General features: G+C 41.6%; 3 protein-coding genes across 3 annotated transcripts in view; 2 read left to right on the top strand and 1 right to left on the bottom strand.

The window, feature by feature from the left end:
* Positions 1 to 6,718: 6,718 nt before the first annotated feature.
* On the top strand, positions 6,719 to 8,775 carry LOC109487465 (C-type lectin mannose-binding isoform-like). Its single transcript, XM_019791455.1, has 4 exons — positions 6,719 to 6,791; positions 7,754 to 7,873; positions 7,994 to 8,170; positions 8,351 to 8,775. Exons 1-4 carry the CDS (start codon positions 6,719 to 6,721, stop codon positions 8,773 to 8,775), a joined length of 795 nt encoding a protein of 264 aa, XP_019647014.1.
* A 907-nt stretch (positions 8,776 to 9,682) lies between these two features.
* On the bottom strand, positions 9,683 to 12,084 carry LOC109487522 (beta-galactoside alpha-2,6-sialyltransferase 2-like). Its single transcript, XM_019791535.1, has 4 exons — positions 11,985 to 12,084; positions 11,324 to 11,675; positions 10,577 to 10,978; positions 9,683 to 9,998 (listed from the first exon to the last, which is right to left on the bottom strand). The coding sequence occupies exons 2-4, from the start codon at positions 11,634 to 11,636 to the stop codon at positions 9,757 to 9,759; spliced, it is 957 nt and encodes a 318-aa protein (XP_019647094.1). The 5' UTR covers positions 11,637 to 11,675; positions 11,985 to 12,084; the 3' UTR covers positions 9,683 to 9,756.
* Positions 12,085 to 14,171: 2,087 nt separating this feature from the next.
* Positions 14,172 to 20,257, top strand: part of LOC109487464 (polypeptide N-acetylgalactosaminyltransferase 4-like) — a 7,668-nt gene continuing 1,582 nt past the window's right edge. The window contains exons 1-9 of the mRNA XM_019791454.1: positions 14,172 to 14,369; positions 14,915 to 15,123; positions 15,625 to 15,791; positions 16,260 to 16,384; positions 17,016 to 17,168; positions 17,914 to 18,017; positions 18,402 to 18,519; positions 19,033 to 19,221; positions 20,067 to 20,237. Of these exons, the coding sequence (XP_019647013.1) occupies positions 14,172 to 14,369; positions 14,915 to 15,123; positions 15,625 to 15,791; positions 16,260 to 16,384; positions 17,016 to 17,168; positions 17,914 to 18,017; positions 18,402 to 18,519; positions 19,033 to 19,221; positions 20,067 to 20,237 (1,434 nt within the window). The remainder of the gene's footprint in view (positions 14,370 to 14,914; positions 15,124 to 15,624; positions 15,792 to 16,259; positions 16,385 to 17,015; positions 17,169 to 17,913; positions 18,018 to 18,401; positions 18,520 to 19,032; positions 19,222 to 20,066; positions 20,238 to 20,257) is intronic.

The following is a 20,257-nucleotide window of genomic DNA, read 5'->3' as shown; positions in this document are numbered from 1 at the left end:
GAATTTAAAGCTCTTTGTTTGAGCATACAATCAGAGCATCCAGGCAGAGTCAGACAATTAAAACCTGGGCACGACATGCAAACTGTGCGTAGTTAATGACTAAATATTCAATGTACGCCGAAAATAGTTACACATGCAAGTAATGAGATGGACAAAAAAACGTTAAAAAACGTTGAAAACTGTCAGACGTTCGAAGACATCTCAAATGTTCAGTGGAGTCAGTTACTTAAGCTAGATCCCTCGTATAAAAGCTAGGACCACAATCACCTTTGAGTTTAATTCTTCCCTGGTTACTTTTTTCCCCAGGCACCGCCCCCATGCAGCAGTCTCAGACCGAGTCAGAGACCGATGATGCGACAACCGCCAACCCTGCGTACGGCTACCGAGCAGGTAAAACATTGACCAGTCACAGTTGAGTTGTAGGGACATTTGAGCTGCTGATTGTATGGCTGCATTTCAAGTGCAGTTTTGCTCTTTATTTTGTTACTTTTCTTGTGCAACGTACCCATACTGAAGGAGGTATCCCTCCTGCAGGAGTATTGTGGTCAGTTTCAGTTTTTCACTTTCGCAGCTAAAATACATGGTTCCCTTTGTATAATCGGCATGTAATTTTATACGTCGTCTGTCATTGAAAAAAGTTATCTCTGATTTTTTTTTCTTTGAAATCCTCTCAAAACTGCAGGAAATGCCATTTTAGAAGGTTCATTTTTTTAAATTTCCCGGGGGAGCATGCCCCCGGATCCCCTATGAACCTTCGGCGCTCGCTGGTCCCTCAAGCAGTGGGAACAACCCCCCCCCCCATTCAAAATGCGGGCATGGGGCATGGTTCTCTCCATTGCATTTCTCTCTAATTTGGCATGTGGTGCCATTATGTTAGTGACGATGCACTTTTTCACCGTAGCAGTTCGTTCATATGGAAGTAAATACATATTTCAGAAACCCCCCTATAATGTTGTTGAAATGTCCCGGGTGGGTACCGTTTACTTCGCCTTACTGTTCCAAATGACCAAATCTGCAAAATATAAAACTTCACGGAGAATTGTCGCCTATGACTAACATCTGTGTCCATAATATCACCAGGGTCCAAAATATCGCCACCTAGAGAAACAGTGTGCTTAAAGATATTTTTACTGCAACATACCCTAGATATGTATATTTGATGTGTGAATGAGTGTGTACCAAAAGTTTGTTGCAGTAAAAATATCTTTAAGCACACTGTTTCTCAAGGTGGCGATATTATGGACCCTGGTGATATTATGGACACAGATGTTACTTGTTTTAGTATACCTTTAAGCTGCTTACAATCAGGGCCCAAATATGGTCTTCGGGTATTCTTTTTTCCGTCTTAGACTTATGTTGCAACTATGTAATTATACCACGATGGCTTCGTATTGAGACAAAATAAATATGCACCATCGAAGCTTTGTCGGTTTTTAAATGTTGCACGAAGCAAACAATAAAGCAAACGACGTCACAGTACGATGAGTTGAGCATACCAAAGTTTCGATTGAAGTCTTTCTCCCCTCGCCGACAAGCAATCAGGCAGAGGCAGACAATCAAAATTCGGTTGCCACCAGCAAACTGTGCGTAGTTGATGACTAGATATTCAGTGTACGCCGAAAAAGGTAACACATGCAAGTAATGAGATGTACAAGAAAACAATTGATACAACTCGATAGATTTTGAAAACTGTCAGATGTTCGCAGACATTTTAAATGTTCAGAAGAGTCGGTAACTTAAGTTAAATCCCAAATATAAAAGCTAAGAACACAATTGCCTTTGAGTTTAATTCTTATCTGGTAACTTTTTTCAGTCACGTTGTCTATGTCTTCAGCTTAGTAGTGCTTTTTATTTCTTCAAACAGACTACTATGTGGCACCGGACAGTGTTGCCAACGGTTTGTGCAAGAAGCTGAAGCTAACCCTGGGTTTTCTGTGCCTGCTGTTGGTCATGACCGACACCATACTGGTGTCATATTTTGCAGGTCAGCCTTTTATTAATTGCCTGTAATGTGTAATACAATGTTTGAATACTTGAAAACTATTGCTGGTTTTTTTATGACCATACAGACCAATGCAACATGCTGTTTGTCTTGTTTAAATCCAGCTCAAGTGATGACGCTTTCTGCTGAGGTGGCCAATCTTATATCACGGGGCAGCATCCCTGAGTTACTACGTGCGGAACTTCAGCGTAAGTACCATGTCCTGATATCGTATAATACCAGATATATACTAGATAGTTACATCTAGCATGTATTTGTACTATCATGTCATGTTAACCAAATTCACCTTCACAGAGAAAAATGTCACAGCACGTGTCATGTCAGTTCATCCATAGTTTGTGTAAATATACCTTACAGCTTACATTTAGGTGAACGATAATCTATCGTCTTTCAGAGATGGGCGTGTCTCCGGCAGCTCTGGGGAGTATGGGCCCACCTGGTCCTGTGTCTCCCGGACTCCTTTGGAAAACAGGAGAAAAGGGGCCCAGGGACCCAGCTTGCCCCATTTATATGGGTCCCCCTGGGCCACCAGGACAAAAGGGGTCCATGGGCCCACCTGGCCCTGTGTCTGCCGGTCCACCAGGAGAAAAGGGGTCCATGGGCCCACCTGGCCCTGTGTCTGCCGGTCCACCAGGAAAACGGGGGCCCATGGGCCCACCTGGTCGACCGGGCCGGCCTGCGTCGACCGGGCCTCCTGGGCCACCTGGCCCTCCAGGGTTGATGGGGCCTATTGGTCCTCCTGGCCGAAATGGAAAACCTGCCGGACCACCCGGACATCCTAAACCAGTCAGGTCAAACAAAGGTAACACAGCGATTCTTTATTAGTAACACAACTCAAATGTTTATTTAGTTAGTTTTTTTTAGTTTTATTTATTTATTTAGCTTAGTTTTATTTAGTTTTGACTTGTAAATCGTTTTCTACATTATTTTGAAACTTTGTGTCCTTTTTCAATAAAACATATTCAATTCCTATAAATGTTTCATTAATATGAAGCTTTGTTTCTAGCATCTTGCCCTGAAGGTTACACTAAGTTCCGTGAAACCTGCTACAAGGCGTTCAACGCCCTGGCGAACTTCAGGGACTCGGCTCTGTACTGTCGACGTCGCGTCGATGGCGGCGCCCTTGCCATGCCCAAAGACGCTGCCACAGACGCCTTCCTCATCTCTCTCAAGAACGCCGTCGACGACAAATCCGACTTCTGGTTTGGTCTCCATGATCGGCGCAAAGAAGGAAACTTCGAGTGGATCGATGGTTCTGCCTTCGGAAGCTACAAATCCTGGGCTCCGGGGGAGCCAAGTAATGATGATCTAAACGAACACTGTGCTCACTACTTCTCGTCTAACCACAGAAAAGATATTCCTTACGCAAACAAGTGGAATGACTGTACCTGTAACTCCGTTTCACCCTTCATATGCCAAGTTGCACTAGGTACTTCACGTTAATATATACCATTTCTTGCCAATGTTCCAATTGATTATCATTGTTGTCACCAGCTTTGAACTTGCATAAAAACACTACACCATACATCAATGATTAAAACATTCCACACCTTACTGATGGTACCTTTGCCCATTCCTTTGCAGGACGTCCGTAAGCCACAGACCGAGCCCTCACCACGTGTGTTTAACATCATCAAAGTTCAAGAGGCGACAGGTAATTAATAAGATCTTACATAAAAAATATTACCACCTGTAAGCCAGCTTTTTTCCATGTTTCTATGGGTTATTATTTTCTTGTACTAAGTAGACATTTTCAATGTGTGATAACCTATTGTCATGAAGCATTTAAGCAATAAAAGTGCAATTATACAATGGAATCTAACACTAACAATAGTAATCATATGAAATGGACCTGCAGAGCTTTGTCTGTTGTCTTGTATGTGAACAGAGTTAATTTTTAATTTGGATTGTATGAAAAAGGAACAATGTGCCTTTACTTGTCGGTGAAACATTGTGCAATAGACACTTTAAAGTAAAGTAAAAGATTACTTTGTAACAATGTATTAAAATAACTTCTGCATCTACATAATAAGAATGGAAATAGGATCTGCATAGTAACAATGAATCTGCATTGTGAAACGGAAAGTAAAATGAATCTGCATAGTGAAATGGATGTAAAATGAACGTGCATAGTAACAATGGAAGTAAAATGAATCTGCATAGTAACAATGGATGTAAAATGAACGTGCATGGTAACAATGGAAGCAAAATTAATCTACATAGTAACAATGGAAGTAAAATGAATCTGCATAGTAACAATGGAAGTAAAATAAATCTGCATAGTAACAATGGAAGTAAAATGAATCTGTATAGTAACAATGGAAGTAAAGTGAATCTGCATAGTAACAATGGAAGTAAAATGAATCTGCATAGTAACAATGGAAGTAAAGTGAATCTGCATAGTAACAATGGAAGTAAAATGAATCTGCATAGTAACAATGGAAGTAAAATGAATCTGCATAGTAACAATGGAAGTAAAATGAATCTGCATAGTAACAATGAAAGTAAAGTGAATCTGCATGGTAACAATGGAAGTAAAATGAATCTGCATAGTGAAATGGAAGTAAAATGAATCTGCATAGTAACATTGAAAGTAAAATGAGTCTGCATATTATCAATGGAAGTAACATGAATATTCAAAGGAACAATGGAATTAAAATGAATCTGCAGATAGTAGCAATGGAAATACATGTAGAATGAATCTGCATAGTCAAAATGGAAGTAAAATGGATCTACATTGTGGAAGTAAAAGGAACCTGCATAGTAAAGATGGGAGTAAAATAAAGCTGCATTGAATAGATCAATCGTGACAATAGTCTTTTTCCCTTTATTCAGGTGTATCAATTTCTACCATGTACGTTTGATTATATATGTATATATAGTATCAGTCGCAATGAGTCTGTGAAAACCCCTTCAACAGCACCACGCCGGTATCTTCTATGTCTTTCTCAGTAGTCAGTGACAAAGTCCTGAGGTAAACCCTTTCTTGGATGTACGAGTGCCAGTCTTTTTTGGACCACATGCTCTGTTCATCGTAGTAATACAGTAGTTTGGTTTCGTCCTTGTTGGAGGGAACGATCTCGTAGACACGGACCCAGTCGCAGAGGTGCAGCATCATCACAACACCTGCAAAACAGCACACAATTACATCCAGAACCGTCAATGTTGTATCCAGAACGCAATTTATCCAGAACCATGTTCTTCGATGAGAAGAGCTTGCTGCCCAAACAAGACAGGCACCCCGACAGCCAAGAAGGCATTTACCTCAGGCACTCCGACAGCCAAGAAAAGGTTTACCTAAGGACATTGTCACTGACTCCAGAGAAAGACATAGACGAAACAGGCGTGGTGCTGTTGAAGGGGTTTTCAAAGGCTTCATGTGACTGATAGTATACATATTTTAGCAAACGTACATAGTACACACTCAAGCTTCATGTGGATGATACCATCACTAGCTACATGTATATCCGTGAATAGTTTCATCAGGTTGGTAAGACACAGTAAAGAGACTCTTTTAACACAACCAAGTCATTTATTCAGCCGACGTTTCGGTGACCGTCTGTCACCTTCGAATTCCTCAGGGCAATTCTGACTGGTTCACATTGCATTACAGCAATGCATCTGTAGCAGCGACACCTGTGCTGCAGTGCCATGTGAACCAGTCAGAATTGCCCTGAGGAAGGTGACAGACGGTCACCGAAACGTCGGCTGAATAAAAGACTTGGTTGCGTAAAAAAGAGTCTCTTTACTCGTCACTAGCTATAGTGTCAGAAGTGCAGTGTCTTAGGTGTTTTTATATGCTGTAGTAAACTAATCATGATAATAACAACTCACCATAGATAATGCATATCAATGACTTAATGAAGCATATCAATGTTAATATCTATGTAAAAGTTAATTGTCAATGTACAACAAGAAGTAATTCAGAAAATGACTGCAAAGTTCTTGTTTTTATAAATTAATCTTTTGATTGATTGATTGATCGATCGATCGATCGATCGATTGATCGATCGATCGATCGATCGATTGATCGATTGATTGATTGGTTGGTTGGTTGGTTGGTTGGTTGGTTGGTTGGTTGGTTGGTTGGTTGGTTGGTTGACTACAAATGTCATTTATCGTGCTTAGTCGACATCTACGGTGTGGTAACTGACCAATTGGCAATGATGTTGTTTATGTCACTGGAAAGCTTTACACACAAGGCTGTTCTTAAGGGTTAAAAGTAAAAAAAAAACACGGATCAAAAAAATATTAATACACTGTGATGTTGGAATCACGAATAAATGCTGGCAATGTTTCGCGAGATAAAAAAAAGAAATTACAAAATTTAGGTATATTTCATTCAGTTGTTTTTTTCAGTGCTCAGTTACGAAAACAACTAATTACTAATTCATATAATTTGGCCATATTTTTCATTTTATCACTCCGACCCTAATCATGTTGAGAAAGCTTTTATGCCATATTAGTCTAGTACGTAGCTCAGTCAGCAAGCCCCCGAGTCTGGTGTAGGACGTGTTTTTGCTGTCAGGAACGCTGAAGACCAGACACCATGCCGAGACGGCAGCAGCAGGACCCAACTGGTAACACAATCTGCATCGTTTGCCAAAATTTCCCTTTTCCATATATGTGTTATGATCCACTGCTTAGTTATCCCAAGTATTTCATACATGATTCTAGAAAATTATTTTGGAAAAAAAATCTCCAGGCACCGCCCCCATGCAGCAGTCTCAGACCGAGTCAGAGACCGATGATGCGACAACCGCCAACCCTGCGTACGGCTGCCGAGCAGGTAAAACACACACAGTTGAGTTGTAGGGACATTTTGGTGTCTTACGTACTCTGTGATTTTCGGCGATGGTTGCATTTCAAGTGAAGCTGTACCTTACTATATTCGTGTGAAATCAGTTGCATTATCTGTTTTCTTGTCCATCTCATTACTTGCATGTGTAACCTTTTTAGGCGTACACTGAATATTTCGTCATTCACTACGCACAGTTTGCTGGTGGCAACAGGTTTTTGATTGTCTGCCTCTGCCTGATTGCTTGGCGGCGAGAGGAGAATAATATATGCATTATTACGCTCTAAAATATTTTAAAGAATCGTGTCGCATTTTAACCATTGTATGTGTGATTTCGAAATTTTAATGTGTATATCAGTAATTCGTGTCGTCGTGAGTACCGTCCCACGGTGACCACTTTGTATATTTGTTATTTTGGTCAAGGGTAATTAGCACATTGTAGTTACAACCAATTCAGGGCCTATGCCCTGCGAGATGTAACATGTGCAAGACGAACAATAAACCAGTATTAAAAAAAAAGAGAGAGAGAGAAAGACTTCAATTGGAACTTTGATGTGCACAACTCACTGTACTGTGTTTACTTTCCTTTATTGTTTGCTTTGTGTAACATCTGAAGCCCGAGTTTCGTAGCTACTGTCGATTGTGCATATTAGACTGTGTGGCAATTTTTTTCAACACAAAATCGCCAATGTGGTAATAACAGCACTCGTTCAAAATGGCAAACTGTGCGTAGTGGATGACTAAATATTCAGTGTACGCCTAAAAAGGTTACACATGCAAGTAATGAGATGGACAAGAAAACAGATAATGCAACTGAAACTGTCAGACGTTTGAAGACATCTCAAATGTTCAGTGGAGTCAGTAACTGAAGTTAGATCCCTCGTATAAAAGCTAAGACCACATTTATGATATAATGAGTATAGTAATCCTTTTTATATTTATTCTTCAAACAGCGGCCAATAATGCGGCACCGGACAGCGTTGCCATTGGTAACGGTTTGTGCAAGAAGCTGTGGCTAACCCTGGGTTTTCTGTTAGTTATGGGCAACGCCATACTGGTGTCATATTTTGCAGGTCAGCTTTTTTTTATTGTGTGCACCAATAATGTAATACTATGATTAAATACTTCCTAATTATTTTTGGAAGTTTATATCACTGTACAGACCAATGCATTGTACTATTTGTACTATCCAGCTCAAGTGATGACGCTTTCTGCTGAGGTGGCCAATCTTACATCACGGGGCAGTATGGGACCACCTGGCCCTCCAGGGTTGGTGGGGCCTATTGGTCCTCCTGGACAGAAGGGATGCTCGGTGTGTCCAAAAGTTGCCGGACATCCTCAAGCATCAGGACCAGTCGAATCGAATGAAGGTATCATGACTATTCAAACGTATGAATAATCAGATCAATGTTTAGTTGTGTGTGGTTTATATGTTTTTATACTTTCATTTATCATGGTGTTCATATGCAATACATATTTTTGTGTACTTTTTATGATATCAATCATTCAATTGCCCTAAATGTATCATTAATGCCAAGCATTGTTTCCAGCATCTTGCCCTGAAGGTTACACTAAGTTCCGTGAAACCTGCTACAAGGCGTTTAACACCCTGGCAAACTTCGGGGACTCGGCTCTGCACTGTCACGTCGATGGCGGCACCCTTGCTATGCCCCGAGACGCTGCCACAGACGCCTTCCTCATCTCTCTCAAGAACGCCGTTGACGACAAATCCACCTTCTGGTTTGGTCTCCATGATCGGCGCAAAGAAGGAAGCTTCGAGTGGATCGATGGTTCTGCACTTGGAAGCTACAACTACTGGGCTCCGGGGGAGCCAAATAATAAGCGTGTCAACGAAAACTGCGTTCACTACTGGCCGTTTTACTACGAATCTGCTTGTGCAAACAAGTGGAATGACGAAGAATGCGACTTGGTTTCATTCTTCATATGCCAAGTGGCACCAGGTACTTCACGTTAATACGTTGTTGTCACCAGTTTTGAACTTAAACCATATTCACAAACTCACCACTGATTCTTTATCCATTCATAATTGAAACTGTTTAAGGACATTCCATTGATGTTACCTTTGCTCATTCCTTTGCAGGACGTCCGTAAGCGACAGGCCGAGATCTCACCACGTGAGTTCAGCAACAGCAAAGTTCAAGAGGCGACAGGTAATTTATAAGATCTTAAAGTAAATTATTGTGACCTGTAAGCCAGCTTTTTTCTATATGTTCCAATGGGTTATTATGTGCTTGTACTAAGTAGAAATTTTCAATGTGTGATAACCTATTGTCATGAATCATTTAAGCAATAAAGGTGCAATTATACAATGGAATCCAACACTCATAATAATCACATCAAATGGACCTGTAGAGCTTTGTCTGTTGTCTTGTATGTGAAATTGATTTTTAATTTAGATTGTATGAAAAAGAACGATGTGCCTTAATTTCTTGTTTGTGAAAAATTGTGCAGTAGACACTTTTGTAAAAGATTACTTTGTAACAATGTAGTAAAATAACTTCTTCATCTACAAAGTAAGAATGGAAATAAAAAGGATCTGCATAGTAACAATGGAAGTAAAATGAATCTGCATAGTAACAATGGATGTAAAATGAATCTGCATAGCAATAATTGAAGTAAAATAAATCTGAAAAGTAAGAATGGAAGTAAAATTAATCTGCATAGTAACAATGACAGTAAAATGAATCTGCAAAGTAAAAAAAAGTAAAATGAATCTGTAAACTACTGATGAAAGCCAAATGTATCTGCATAGTAACAATTGAAGTAAAAAAGGAATTTATTAATTACTAATGAAATCAAAATAAATCTGCATAGTAACAATGGATGTAAAATAAAGCTGCACTAAATAGATCAATCCCGACAATAGTCTGTTTTCCCTTGTTTTAGGTACATCAATTTCTACCATGTACGTTTGCTAATATATGTATAAATAGTATCAGTGGCATTGAGTCTGTGAAAACCCCTTCAGCAGCACCACGCCTGTATCTTCTATGTCTTTCTCAGTAGTCAGTGACAAGGTCCTGAAGTAAACCCTTTCTTGGATGTACGAGTGCCAGTCTTTTTTGGACCACATTTCCTTTTCATCGTAGTAATACAGTAGTTTGGTTTCGTCCTTGTTGGAGGGAACGATCTCGTAGACATGGACCCAGTCGCAGAGGTGCAGCATCATCACAACACCTGCAAAACAGCACACAATTGCATCCAGAACCAATCGGATATATGTGGAGACTATCCACAACCGTGCCTGATCCTAACCCTAACCCATTCAGACATAGAACTAGATAGGCATGGTTCTGAATACAATGGAGACTGTCCAGAACCGTGCCTGATCCTAACCCAAACCCATTCAGGCATGGAACAAGGATATGCACGGTTTTGGATACAATAGTCACCACAAATATCGGTTTCCAAAGCCTATACAGTTCCTTGTGTATCTTATTACCTGGACGTCTAACGTTCATCGACGTAAAAGAATACCTTATTTGCTAAAGATCGGCAGTACAATGCCATGATGTTACAGATGCGTGATGCTTTCTTTGGCTGACTGCCCAACTTCCCTTTTACATAGATCACTCAAATTACTTTTCGGGCTAATTTGCATCTCTGATTCCCTAATTAATACCAATCACGATACGTATATTTTAAAAACTGGCAGCTTAATTACTAGTGTTAGATGAATGTTTTATACCATGAACATATAAGTAATGGGGTTGAACATAAGTTGCTACTGTAAAACGTTAACGAAACTGCCTTACCAAACATGCCCGAACTTGGACTCATAATTGCCTTGTAACACATTCCTGTAGTGATGCAGAACCGCGCCAGTTCCCGCATTATGTCATTTCCGAAGTCAGGTCTCTGTATAAAAGGCAAATCCCTTTCTGGATACTTCTTCCCGTATTTGACCAAGTTGGCAAAAACGTGGAAACGGTCGGTTTTGGTGTTTACCTTTTCTCCTTCTAAACCGATGGCGTCCATGTTCCTAACAACTATGGTTTCATGTTTGAACATGGTGCTGTTCTCGCTCCAAAATTCCTTCTGGCATGACCGTCTCGGAATCTGTGTGTTGATGAGACGAAAGTCCGTCCGGTTTCCGACGAACTGCTCGAATCCCTGCGTTGGAGCGCAGTTGAATCTCAGCACGGCGTCGTGGCTGTCTAAAGGAAAATAGTTTTCTTGAAGACATAACCTGATTAACATTTAGGGCTGAGAAATTATTCTATCGTTCTCCTACCCGGTTAAGTCCACTAAATGCTGTTTCTTGTCATTTATCTTCTGTTCTTGTTTCATGTGGCCCGAGGCACCCAAAACTATACTTCCTATCCGGCCTCTACCAGGCTTCGGAAGCGACTGGAAATAGTGGAAAGCACATTTTGCCGCACTTCTTTCTAGCGGACTAACTCCTTCGGCATGTTATCTCTCTATTTTGCGAATTCCTACTCTTTCTAGCCGCCTCCCGAAGCCTGATCATGAGAGGCTACAAGCAACCCATTCCGACCTACCTATCTCCTTCCCGTACGTGTGAAGCCTGAGGCCGTGGCTACTACTGACGACTGCGCACGAGTTAAAGTGCACCAACTTCTCCAGACTCTCCTCCGGCAGTATGGTGGCGTTTCCATCTTTGGACGCCTGTTCTCTTGTTATAGTTGAGAACGGAACGTTCTTCCTCAGAGCACACAGCAGTTCTTGCCCGTCAACCATAGGTTTAATGATTTTAAACACAAATGTTGGCATCAAAAACGTATGTAGTACGTAGTATATCATTATACCAACACACACTCCTGCACTGAAAATCATTAGTGTCCTTTTTGCCATGATACGTTCCTATTGTTTTGTTTCCAACGCATCAGCAACCTGTAAATAGTAGATCAAATTAGTATGCATAGTTTAAAGTAAGATATTACTGAAATGTTTGCCTGTCTATGTTTCCCTCATGTCTTTCATTCAATACGCACATCCGGAACAAACTGTTGACGAAACAGTTCCTAGCCGGTACGTTAACTCCACAGAACACGATCTTAAACATACTAGTCAATCCAATCATGTCTTTTATCTTCTGCTGTTGTATGAATATTTTTCTTACCTTTTAGATAAAGCTAACCCGACACTTATTCTATTGTAATGAGAAGCAACAATAAAATACTATAATATCAACCGACTTACCTGAGAAGCAGACCGTATGGACCTAGCCTCCGCAGCAGGCTTATAGAACTGGGGGTTTGCTGGTCTTCGGCTGTTTTCTGATTAGCCCAGTTTAAAAAAAAAACGGGGGTAATTCAACTAGGCCGGCTATGTTGTCTATATGCAATCAGAAAATACCACATAAAAGATCACAAAGACCCTGAAGACCCACAAAACCCCCAGTTTTTGGCATGCTGTGGAGGCTAGTACGGACCGGTGTGATATCTGGTGTTGTCGGAACATCTCTGCTGACTGTTGACGGATGTTGGACTGCGCATGTGTCGACTATGATGACGCATTACGTCAGCGTTGGTGCGTTTCTTCAGTCTCGACTGTTTGAACTTTCACCCTAGAAATGTGTGACCTCTAGCTATGGTCTCTACCAGGCTTCAGAAGCGACCTGAAAGAGTAGAAATTAGCAATATAGACAGGTAACATACCAGGGGGGTTGATTCACTGAAGGAATACAGTTTGTTGGGAAAAGTAAATCTGTATTATCCTCACCAGAACTCGGAAAAAAGGAGAGTAAAATTGGCCAAGCGAGTCCGGCCGCGGAAGGTTGGTTCTTTCCCTCCAAAGCGGCCAGTCAAACCCCAAGGCGTCCAAACTCCCCTGACAAATATTCTCCTATATATAGCCAGCGTAGTTAGTCTGGTAGAGACTACATCTGTACTGTGATTGAGAAAACATGGCGACTGTTTATTAATAAAAAAAACATTCTTTGTCTTTGCGCTTCGAAGTTATCACTAGTGAAACATATCTAAATGGACGTCAAACAAGTTGGGGCGATAAACATTGGTTGGGGAAATATGCTGCATTTGCTGGAAAATAATGCCCAGCTGTTACCTTCCCGCCTGCGGGCATGTTGACGGATGTTGGGTCCGGTTAGGCCACACTGTTTTAATTTTATGGTTGACATCCGCGCGTTCATTGATTTTCATCTGCCCTTAAAAAAGCCAGTGTGCCATTTTCTAGCCTCCATAGCATGCCAAAAACCGGGGGGGTTTGTCGGTCTTCAGGGTCTTTGGGAGCTTTTATGTGCTATTGAATTACCCACGTTTTAGAACTGAGCTAATCAGAAAACAGCCGAAGACCACCAAACCCAGGCCCCAGTTCTATAAGCCTGCTACGGAGGCATCTTCCGTAATCCATATTAGCTAGTCACAATATGAAGCCGGTGGTAACTACGAATGACGGCACTCTAGATCTATGATACAGTGCACCGGTGACGACTCATATATGCTGCAAAGGGCCAGCATGCCCCGGCTTGTTGTAAAAGTAGTCATGTACAACTGTAAATTCGCAAAACCAGCTTTGCATTCCTGTGATTTAACAGCATTCTTTTTTTGCTGGCCCTTTTTTTTATTCGCCCGCTCGCATTAGTTTTGGTGTCTGCAGGGGATGTCATCCATACAATTAAGTCAATATGGCCTAAACATTGGCAACCTCGATACGTCACCAAATGTATTCGAACTATTATTCCATAAAACACACAAAACATAGCACTACGCTGGTAGACTATACAAAGGTTTAGGCATCAACAGTTGCATCGGCTGACTAGCAAGTACTTCAAGAAAAGGTGGGCTTGCACAGTATTGCTTACTCAAACAGTTATGATGTATATTGCGTGTGTATATCATTGTGTGTGTTTACGTATACCATTGTGTACGTAAGGCAACATTTTATAACGTATGTCTAGGGATAAATAGGGTACATTGTTGTTACTGTACACATATTATTGCAAGCTAAGTCTGAAACTAGTTCCACTGTCTCATACCGTCGCCAAACGACTTCTTGCCACGTATACGTGTACGTATCACTCTGATACCGTAGTATACAGTATAGTATAGTATACTACAATTGACTGTCGTATTCTACCAACTAATTATGGAATTGCACAATAGATCACTAATACATTATGACTCCCTTTCCTTGTAGACGACGGTCATGTTTTCATTGGTGCTGAGATAGGCTGACAAAAAAACATTATAACTTGAAGCAAATGGCAGTTCACGACCAAACCGCAAGGTGGCGGTCATGTACAGTCTAAAAATTCCCGTGAAGAAGTCAGGAGATAGACTGATTGTAATAGAGCGCTACCCCTCCAACACGAGTATGCTTAAAGTCATCGTGATTGTTTCGCTACTATGGTTGTCTGTTGGATTCGTCATGTGGCAGTTCGCACTGCTGGATGAGACAAGTACTGCGCTTCATCATGAAAACGCTAGGAGCGCTTCTGATCTGAAAGTTGGAGAGGAACACCCAACAGAGGGCAAACAGCGACTGGACCATGGGCAAAGTGAGAAAACTAAAGGGAAAATTCAAGCCGTGAAGAAGGAGAAAGAAAAAGAGAAAATTGTCGTGAAGGTTAGTAATTATATGTAATGAACTACAAGGAAGAGAAAGTATATGGCATAAGTCATAATCGGATTTGCTAAAAAATTCCGTCTAGCAAAATAAATGCTCACCAATACGAATATACCACAGGAGTTTATGCCTTCTTCAAGTTGTAATGACCAACTACGCATGACACGTGACCTTATGGGGGCGTGACGTCAACTTATCTGGAAATTTTGTTTTAGTGATACATTTCTTTTGTTGTTGCTGAATGTAATTTGTTGTGTTTACCGAAGGAAACATATTGTTTTTGCTCAGTTTCTTCATCTTCCTCTTCTTCTTCTCCAAACGAATAAGGTTAATGACCTGAACCAGACGTGTATCACCATGGTAACTAGCGTTGGTGACATTAGAATTTTATAGCAGGAGGGCTTTAGACTCCTGTCACCATATATATATGAATGTGTTTGAGTAAGAATTTACAGAGCAGACCATATGCGAAGGTAAACATTACGCATTTGCTTTGCAAATGTTACCTTATCTAAGTTTTGATTGAAGTTGGTGATTTTTTTCAGAGAGAACCCATTGACCAAACCCCACATCTGAAGCGCCCGAAAGCTGACCCCTCTGCACCGGGGGAGGGCGGGAAGGGGGTCAAACTCGAACCTCTGACCCCGGAAGAGAAAAGCCTCCATGCGGAGTTGTTGAAGAATAACTCTTTTAACGCCTGGGCGAGCAGCAAGATATCTCTTCATCGGAGTCTGCCGGATCTCAGACACAGACTGTTAGTCAATTATCTTATAACTTTGTTATTTCTCTCAAAAGTCACTTTTAATCCGTGAATTAACTGCTATAGTGGTACTTTTGTGAATTGTGATATTTACAGTATTACTGAGCTGCGATGATGATGATGATGATAGTATTGCAGTAGGAAGTAGAGAAGTATTCCCAATTGTTGAAAATATTTCTGTGTATATAATCCAGAACGTCCGCTCTATAGACATACGTTGCCCCCACAAAAATATAGAAAACAACAGTACGCCCCTGAGGCGTCGCCAAAAAATACAAAGTTCTGCAACAATGTAGCCCTATGTAGAGTCTGTTGACGTCAAAGACAGTCATATTTTCATTGCCTAAACTATCTTAATGATCAGTTCTAACGCTATCAGTCGGATACATTGTTGCAGAACTTTGTATTTTTTGGCAACGCCTCAGGGGCGTGTTGTTGTGTTCAGCGGTCCATAAATTTTCATTATCATTAACACAAAGACGTTCATTGTTTCAGGTGTAAACAGAAGCAGTACTTCCGGCCCTTGCCTCAAAGTTCGGTCATCATTATCTTCTATAACGAGGCGTGGTCCACGCTACTGCGCACGGTGCACAGCGTGTTAGAAGCGACCCCTGCCGAGCTGCTGCGGGAAGTCATCCTGGTGGACGACTGCAGCACGTTTGGTAAGGAGTGTAGTATGTTTGTTTGTTTGCTTTTCCAGGATCTTCATTAGTCTGAATTTTCACACTATTTTTCCTGCAGTACGCTCGGTAAGTGGTATTACTAATCTACTGTATAGTTAATCTCAAAGCAGATCAAAGACAGCGAAAAGCTGGCAGGACGGTATCCAAGACGCCACAGTTTGGCTGACGAAAAATTAGCCGAACATAAACCTTTGAAGTTACCTTACCTTTAGTTTTTTTAAAATAGTAATCCATATAAAGATAAAAAATATGAGGAAACAAACAAAAACTACAGTTACTTAAGCAACCGGATAAAATGCATCCACAGACAGTTTAGAAAAGCAAGGAGATTTTCAACCTGTTAGTGGATGCTACTTGAAATGTCTGACAATTTTCAAAATCTATCCAGTTACTTTGATAACTGTTCTCTTGTGTATCTCTTTACCTGGATGTCTCACTTTAATCCAGCTCACCTGCAGACGCCGCTTGAAGAGTACCTGTCCGACCTTCCCCAGGTGCGGCTTGTGCGGAGCCCGACACGGCAGGGGCTCATCCGGGCACGGCTACTGGGCGCCTTACATGCACGCGGAGAGGTGAGGATTCTGAGGAATGAGTGAGTGAGTGAGTGAGTGAGTGAGTGAGTGAGTGAGTGAGTGAGTGAGTGAGTGAGTGCGTGCGTGTGAGTGAGTGAGTGAGTGAGTGAGTGAGTGAGAGAGTGAGTGAGTGAGTGAGTGAGTGAGTGAGTGCGTGTGAGTGAGTGAGTGAGTGAGAGAGAGAGTGAGTGAGTGAGTGAGTGAGTGAGTGAGTGAGTGAGTGAGAGAGTGATCATGAGTGAGTGAGTGAGTGAATGAGTGAATCAGGCCTAAGCGTCTATCGACTTAGGCCTAAGCGTCTATCGAATATTCGTGCAGTACCACTGCCACTGAAATTCCCTTCAAAACCTTGTCCCCACCAGACTCCTTTGCAGGCTGAATAAATACTAGAAATCGGCCTAAAAATAATGTAGCTGGCCAGGGGAGTTGGCCGACCATGGATGGTCCAGTTTGTCTGCATCAGTACTATTTGATACCGCCCATGCATGCCTGAGAAAACCTTTCGTTTCTGAGCCTAGATCCTGACGGTCCTGTCTTCGTGAGTCTATTGCAGAGCAGGACTTTGTTCCAACAAGCAGAAGGAAAACATTTTGTTGTAGGATTTGCAGCGTTTATTTTGTTTCTGTGGCAGGTGCTGACGTTCCTGGACTCCCACTGTGAGTGCATGCACGGGTGGATGGAGCCGCAACTGGAGACCATCGCCAGAAACCACAGCACAGTCCCGATATCCGTGCTGGACAACATACTGCATGATACCTTCCAATACGTGTTCATAGAGTTAGAGGTGAGATATTGGTTCAAAACTAACAAACAAACAAACAAACAAACAAACAAGCAAACAACATTCTGCACGATATCGTCCAATAACCATTGATAGACCTAAAGGTGAGACATCATCAATGTTCAAAACAAACAAACAATGTCCCCATCTCTGTACTGGACAACATCCTACACGACACCTTCCAGTACGTCTTCATAGAATTAGAGGTGAGACATTTCCTATGATCATTTCAAGAAAGTTTATCTGCATTTTTAAAATGGACCGACCTATGAAAATATGAAATCTGTTTAGTTTTAATCGTCAATGCCGTACTTTTTAATGTGCATTTCTTTCAAGTTTTAAGATGTAAAACTTGTACAATTCAGCCAACACTGGCTGCCAATCAATCAAAAATTGAGTGTAGCGATTCGTCGGCGTGATGTAGCTAGCTGCCGCCGCGCCGCGTGCCTGCGAAGGTGAGACTACTCTCAAAACAGAGGTTGGTAGGGAAGATTGTGACCTTTCTATCATATACTTCATTTTCTGTCACGAGTCCCTACTAAAACGACAGAAAACGGGACAGAAAGGTCACAATCTTCACTATCATCCAAATAACTAGGAACACTCTGGAAAACAAACAAACAAACACACACACACAAACAAACAAACACACGCAAAACAAATCATCCGCACACGGAGGCAATTACAACGTCAATTTGTATCATTACAATACTTTCTTTTGAATTATGTGTCTTTCCTAACGTTACAGAGCATACCGATGGGCGGCATCAACTTCAAAGACCTGACGTTTGCCTGGGAGACGATTCCCGAGCACGAGCGGAAACGGCGGAAATCTCCGGTCGACCCCATCAGGTGATTCCTTTTAGATCATAGTCTAGAATGGATCTCAATGGTCCTTTAAGGATCTATAAGAAGACGAGAAAAAGTATTCCATCTCTGAAAGATCTTTCTATGATCTTCAATGTGTTTCAACAATCCCAAATTTCCCCTAAAGATCCCAAAGATCTTCCAATCGTCTTTCAATGTGTTGTTTTATAAAGTCTATTTCTTACTTTTCCTGACCCCCTGGGCTTTTGGAAGAGAATATTGTAGCCGGTTCTCAGACAGAAGGGCAGACAGTTGCAATTTTCTCTTCAAATCTTGGACCAGATTATATTTTCTTGCAAAATCAGTACTAACAGGTGCTTGTAGCTTTCTGCAATATCTCTGTTTCTCAATTCCATTTTACACCCACAGGTCTCCGACCATGGCCGGCGGGATTTTCTCCATCAATAAGAAGTACTTTGAGCACCTGGGCGCTTACGACACCGGCATGGAGGTGTGGGGCGGAGAGAACATAGAGATGTCCTTCCGGGTAACGTGGCGTCATGTGTTTTTCTCTTCCGGTTAACGGGACGTTACGTGTTTTCTCTTCCGGTTAACATAATGTATTTTCTTCTGGGTAAAATGTTGAGCACAATCACAGCATTTTCACACTTCGATGCCTCAGAAACTTTTGTCACGTGACATTTCATCAGCAGTGTCCCAGGAAGTTCGTATCGTCCCCCGTCCCGGTCTAAAAATGTAGTGATTCAGATAACGGAGGTGGCAAGTGGCACGTTTTCGTGCAATGACCCATGCGTACTGTACTCAGTCCGGTATATGTCTAATACAGCCTAACGCAAAACTACATCTTTTTTCTGATCACACTATATTTGTGTTCCCTGTTGATGATGATAATGATGTTTATTTGGCAAGCACAAGTTGGGAGAAACGGCCTCGCAGGACAATGACAACCAATGTCTAAATTGTGCCGTTTTAACAATAGTTTTCTTAAAAAAACTATGAACATGATGGTACCCATAAAATCATGTTTATTTCCTCCCAGATCTGGCAGTGTGGCGGAACCATCGAGATCCTGCCGTGTTCTCACGTGGGTCACGTGTTCAGACAGACGTCACCCTACTCGACCAATGACGCCTGGAAGAAAATGGTACACAACACGAAAAGGATGGCGGAGGTCTGGATGGATGACTACAAGGAAATCTACTACAGGAGACATCCAGAATATAGAAAGGTTCTTTTTTTTTATTTTTATCTATGAGTATTCTTCATATAAAACGCAGTGTACATTAGGGCTGCGTACCTAAACGTAACATCAGGTACAGGTACAGGTACCGGTACAAAGGTTTAGGTACAGGTCCGGACCTGTACCTGTACCTGAACAATTTGACAAATTAACACTTGTTCTTCACTTTTTCAATCATGACACAGAAACAATAATAATGACTGACCTCTGACCTGATTCGAGTTTGTTGACCAATCACAACCCTGGATCAGCCACACTCTCGCGATGTCTCGTGAGACTGAGGATCTCAAATCAATCGACGGTGTTTACGTCTTTTCCAGTGCTAATTTTTCGTCTTTGTGGTAGGATTTACCTATCTTTAGTCATATACATGGTGTAAACTAGCTATTTCGGTATATACTCGTTACTTCATGATCCGGTATTTTGGACCTGTACCGAAACGATTTTTACGGTATTGGACCGGTACAGCGTACCGGTCCGCAGCCCTAGTGTACATACGTGTCCCAGGACAAGTTGTGCGCATTCGCCGGACGACCAACAGTACGCCTCCAAAATAAGCTACGATGAACGTTCTTTTACGTAAATATAAAAGAATACGCATAGATATGGCAATACTCGTAGCATAGAAATTTAATGCACAGTGAACCGGCCATAACTGCCCCGATGAAGATGACAGACGGTCATCGAAACATCGGCTCTTGTTAAGCAAGTGGTCTTGTAAATAAACAATTTGCTTTTCAATAATGCACCGACCTAATGAAATTATTTGCGGGTATAAACATTTATGTTTATTTGTCAGAAATATTGACACCTGTTGTTTCACATTTTTGTAGTACCCCATTGGAGACCTGACGCAGCGGAAACTCCTGAGGAAAGCGCTGCACTGCCGGGATTTCAGCTGGTACCTCAAACACGTGTACCCCAGTCTCTACGTCCCCGATATTCGACCAATGGCATCGGGGCAGGTAAGTCACCTGACTTCATCTAGTGCCTGTAGCTTGCCTGTAGCTAGCCTCCGGTTTCC

Source organism: Branchiostoma belcheri, unplaced genomic scaffold (genome assembly GCF_001625305.1).
Source record: "Branchiostoma belcheri isolate BF01 breed outbred unplaced genomic scaffold, Haploidv18h27 scaffold89, whole genome shotgun sequence".
Classification (NCBI taxonomy): domain Eukaryota; kingdom Metazoa; phylum Chordata; class Leptocardii; order Amphioxiformes; family Branchiostomatidae; genus Branchiostoma; species Branchiostoma belcheri.
This window is presented reverse-complemented; position numbering and strand designations above follow the sequence as displayed.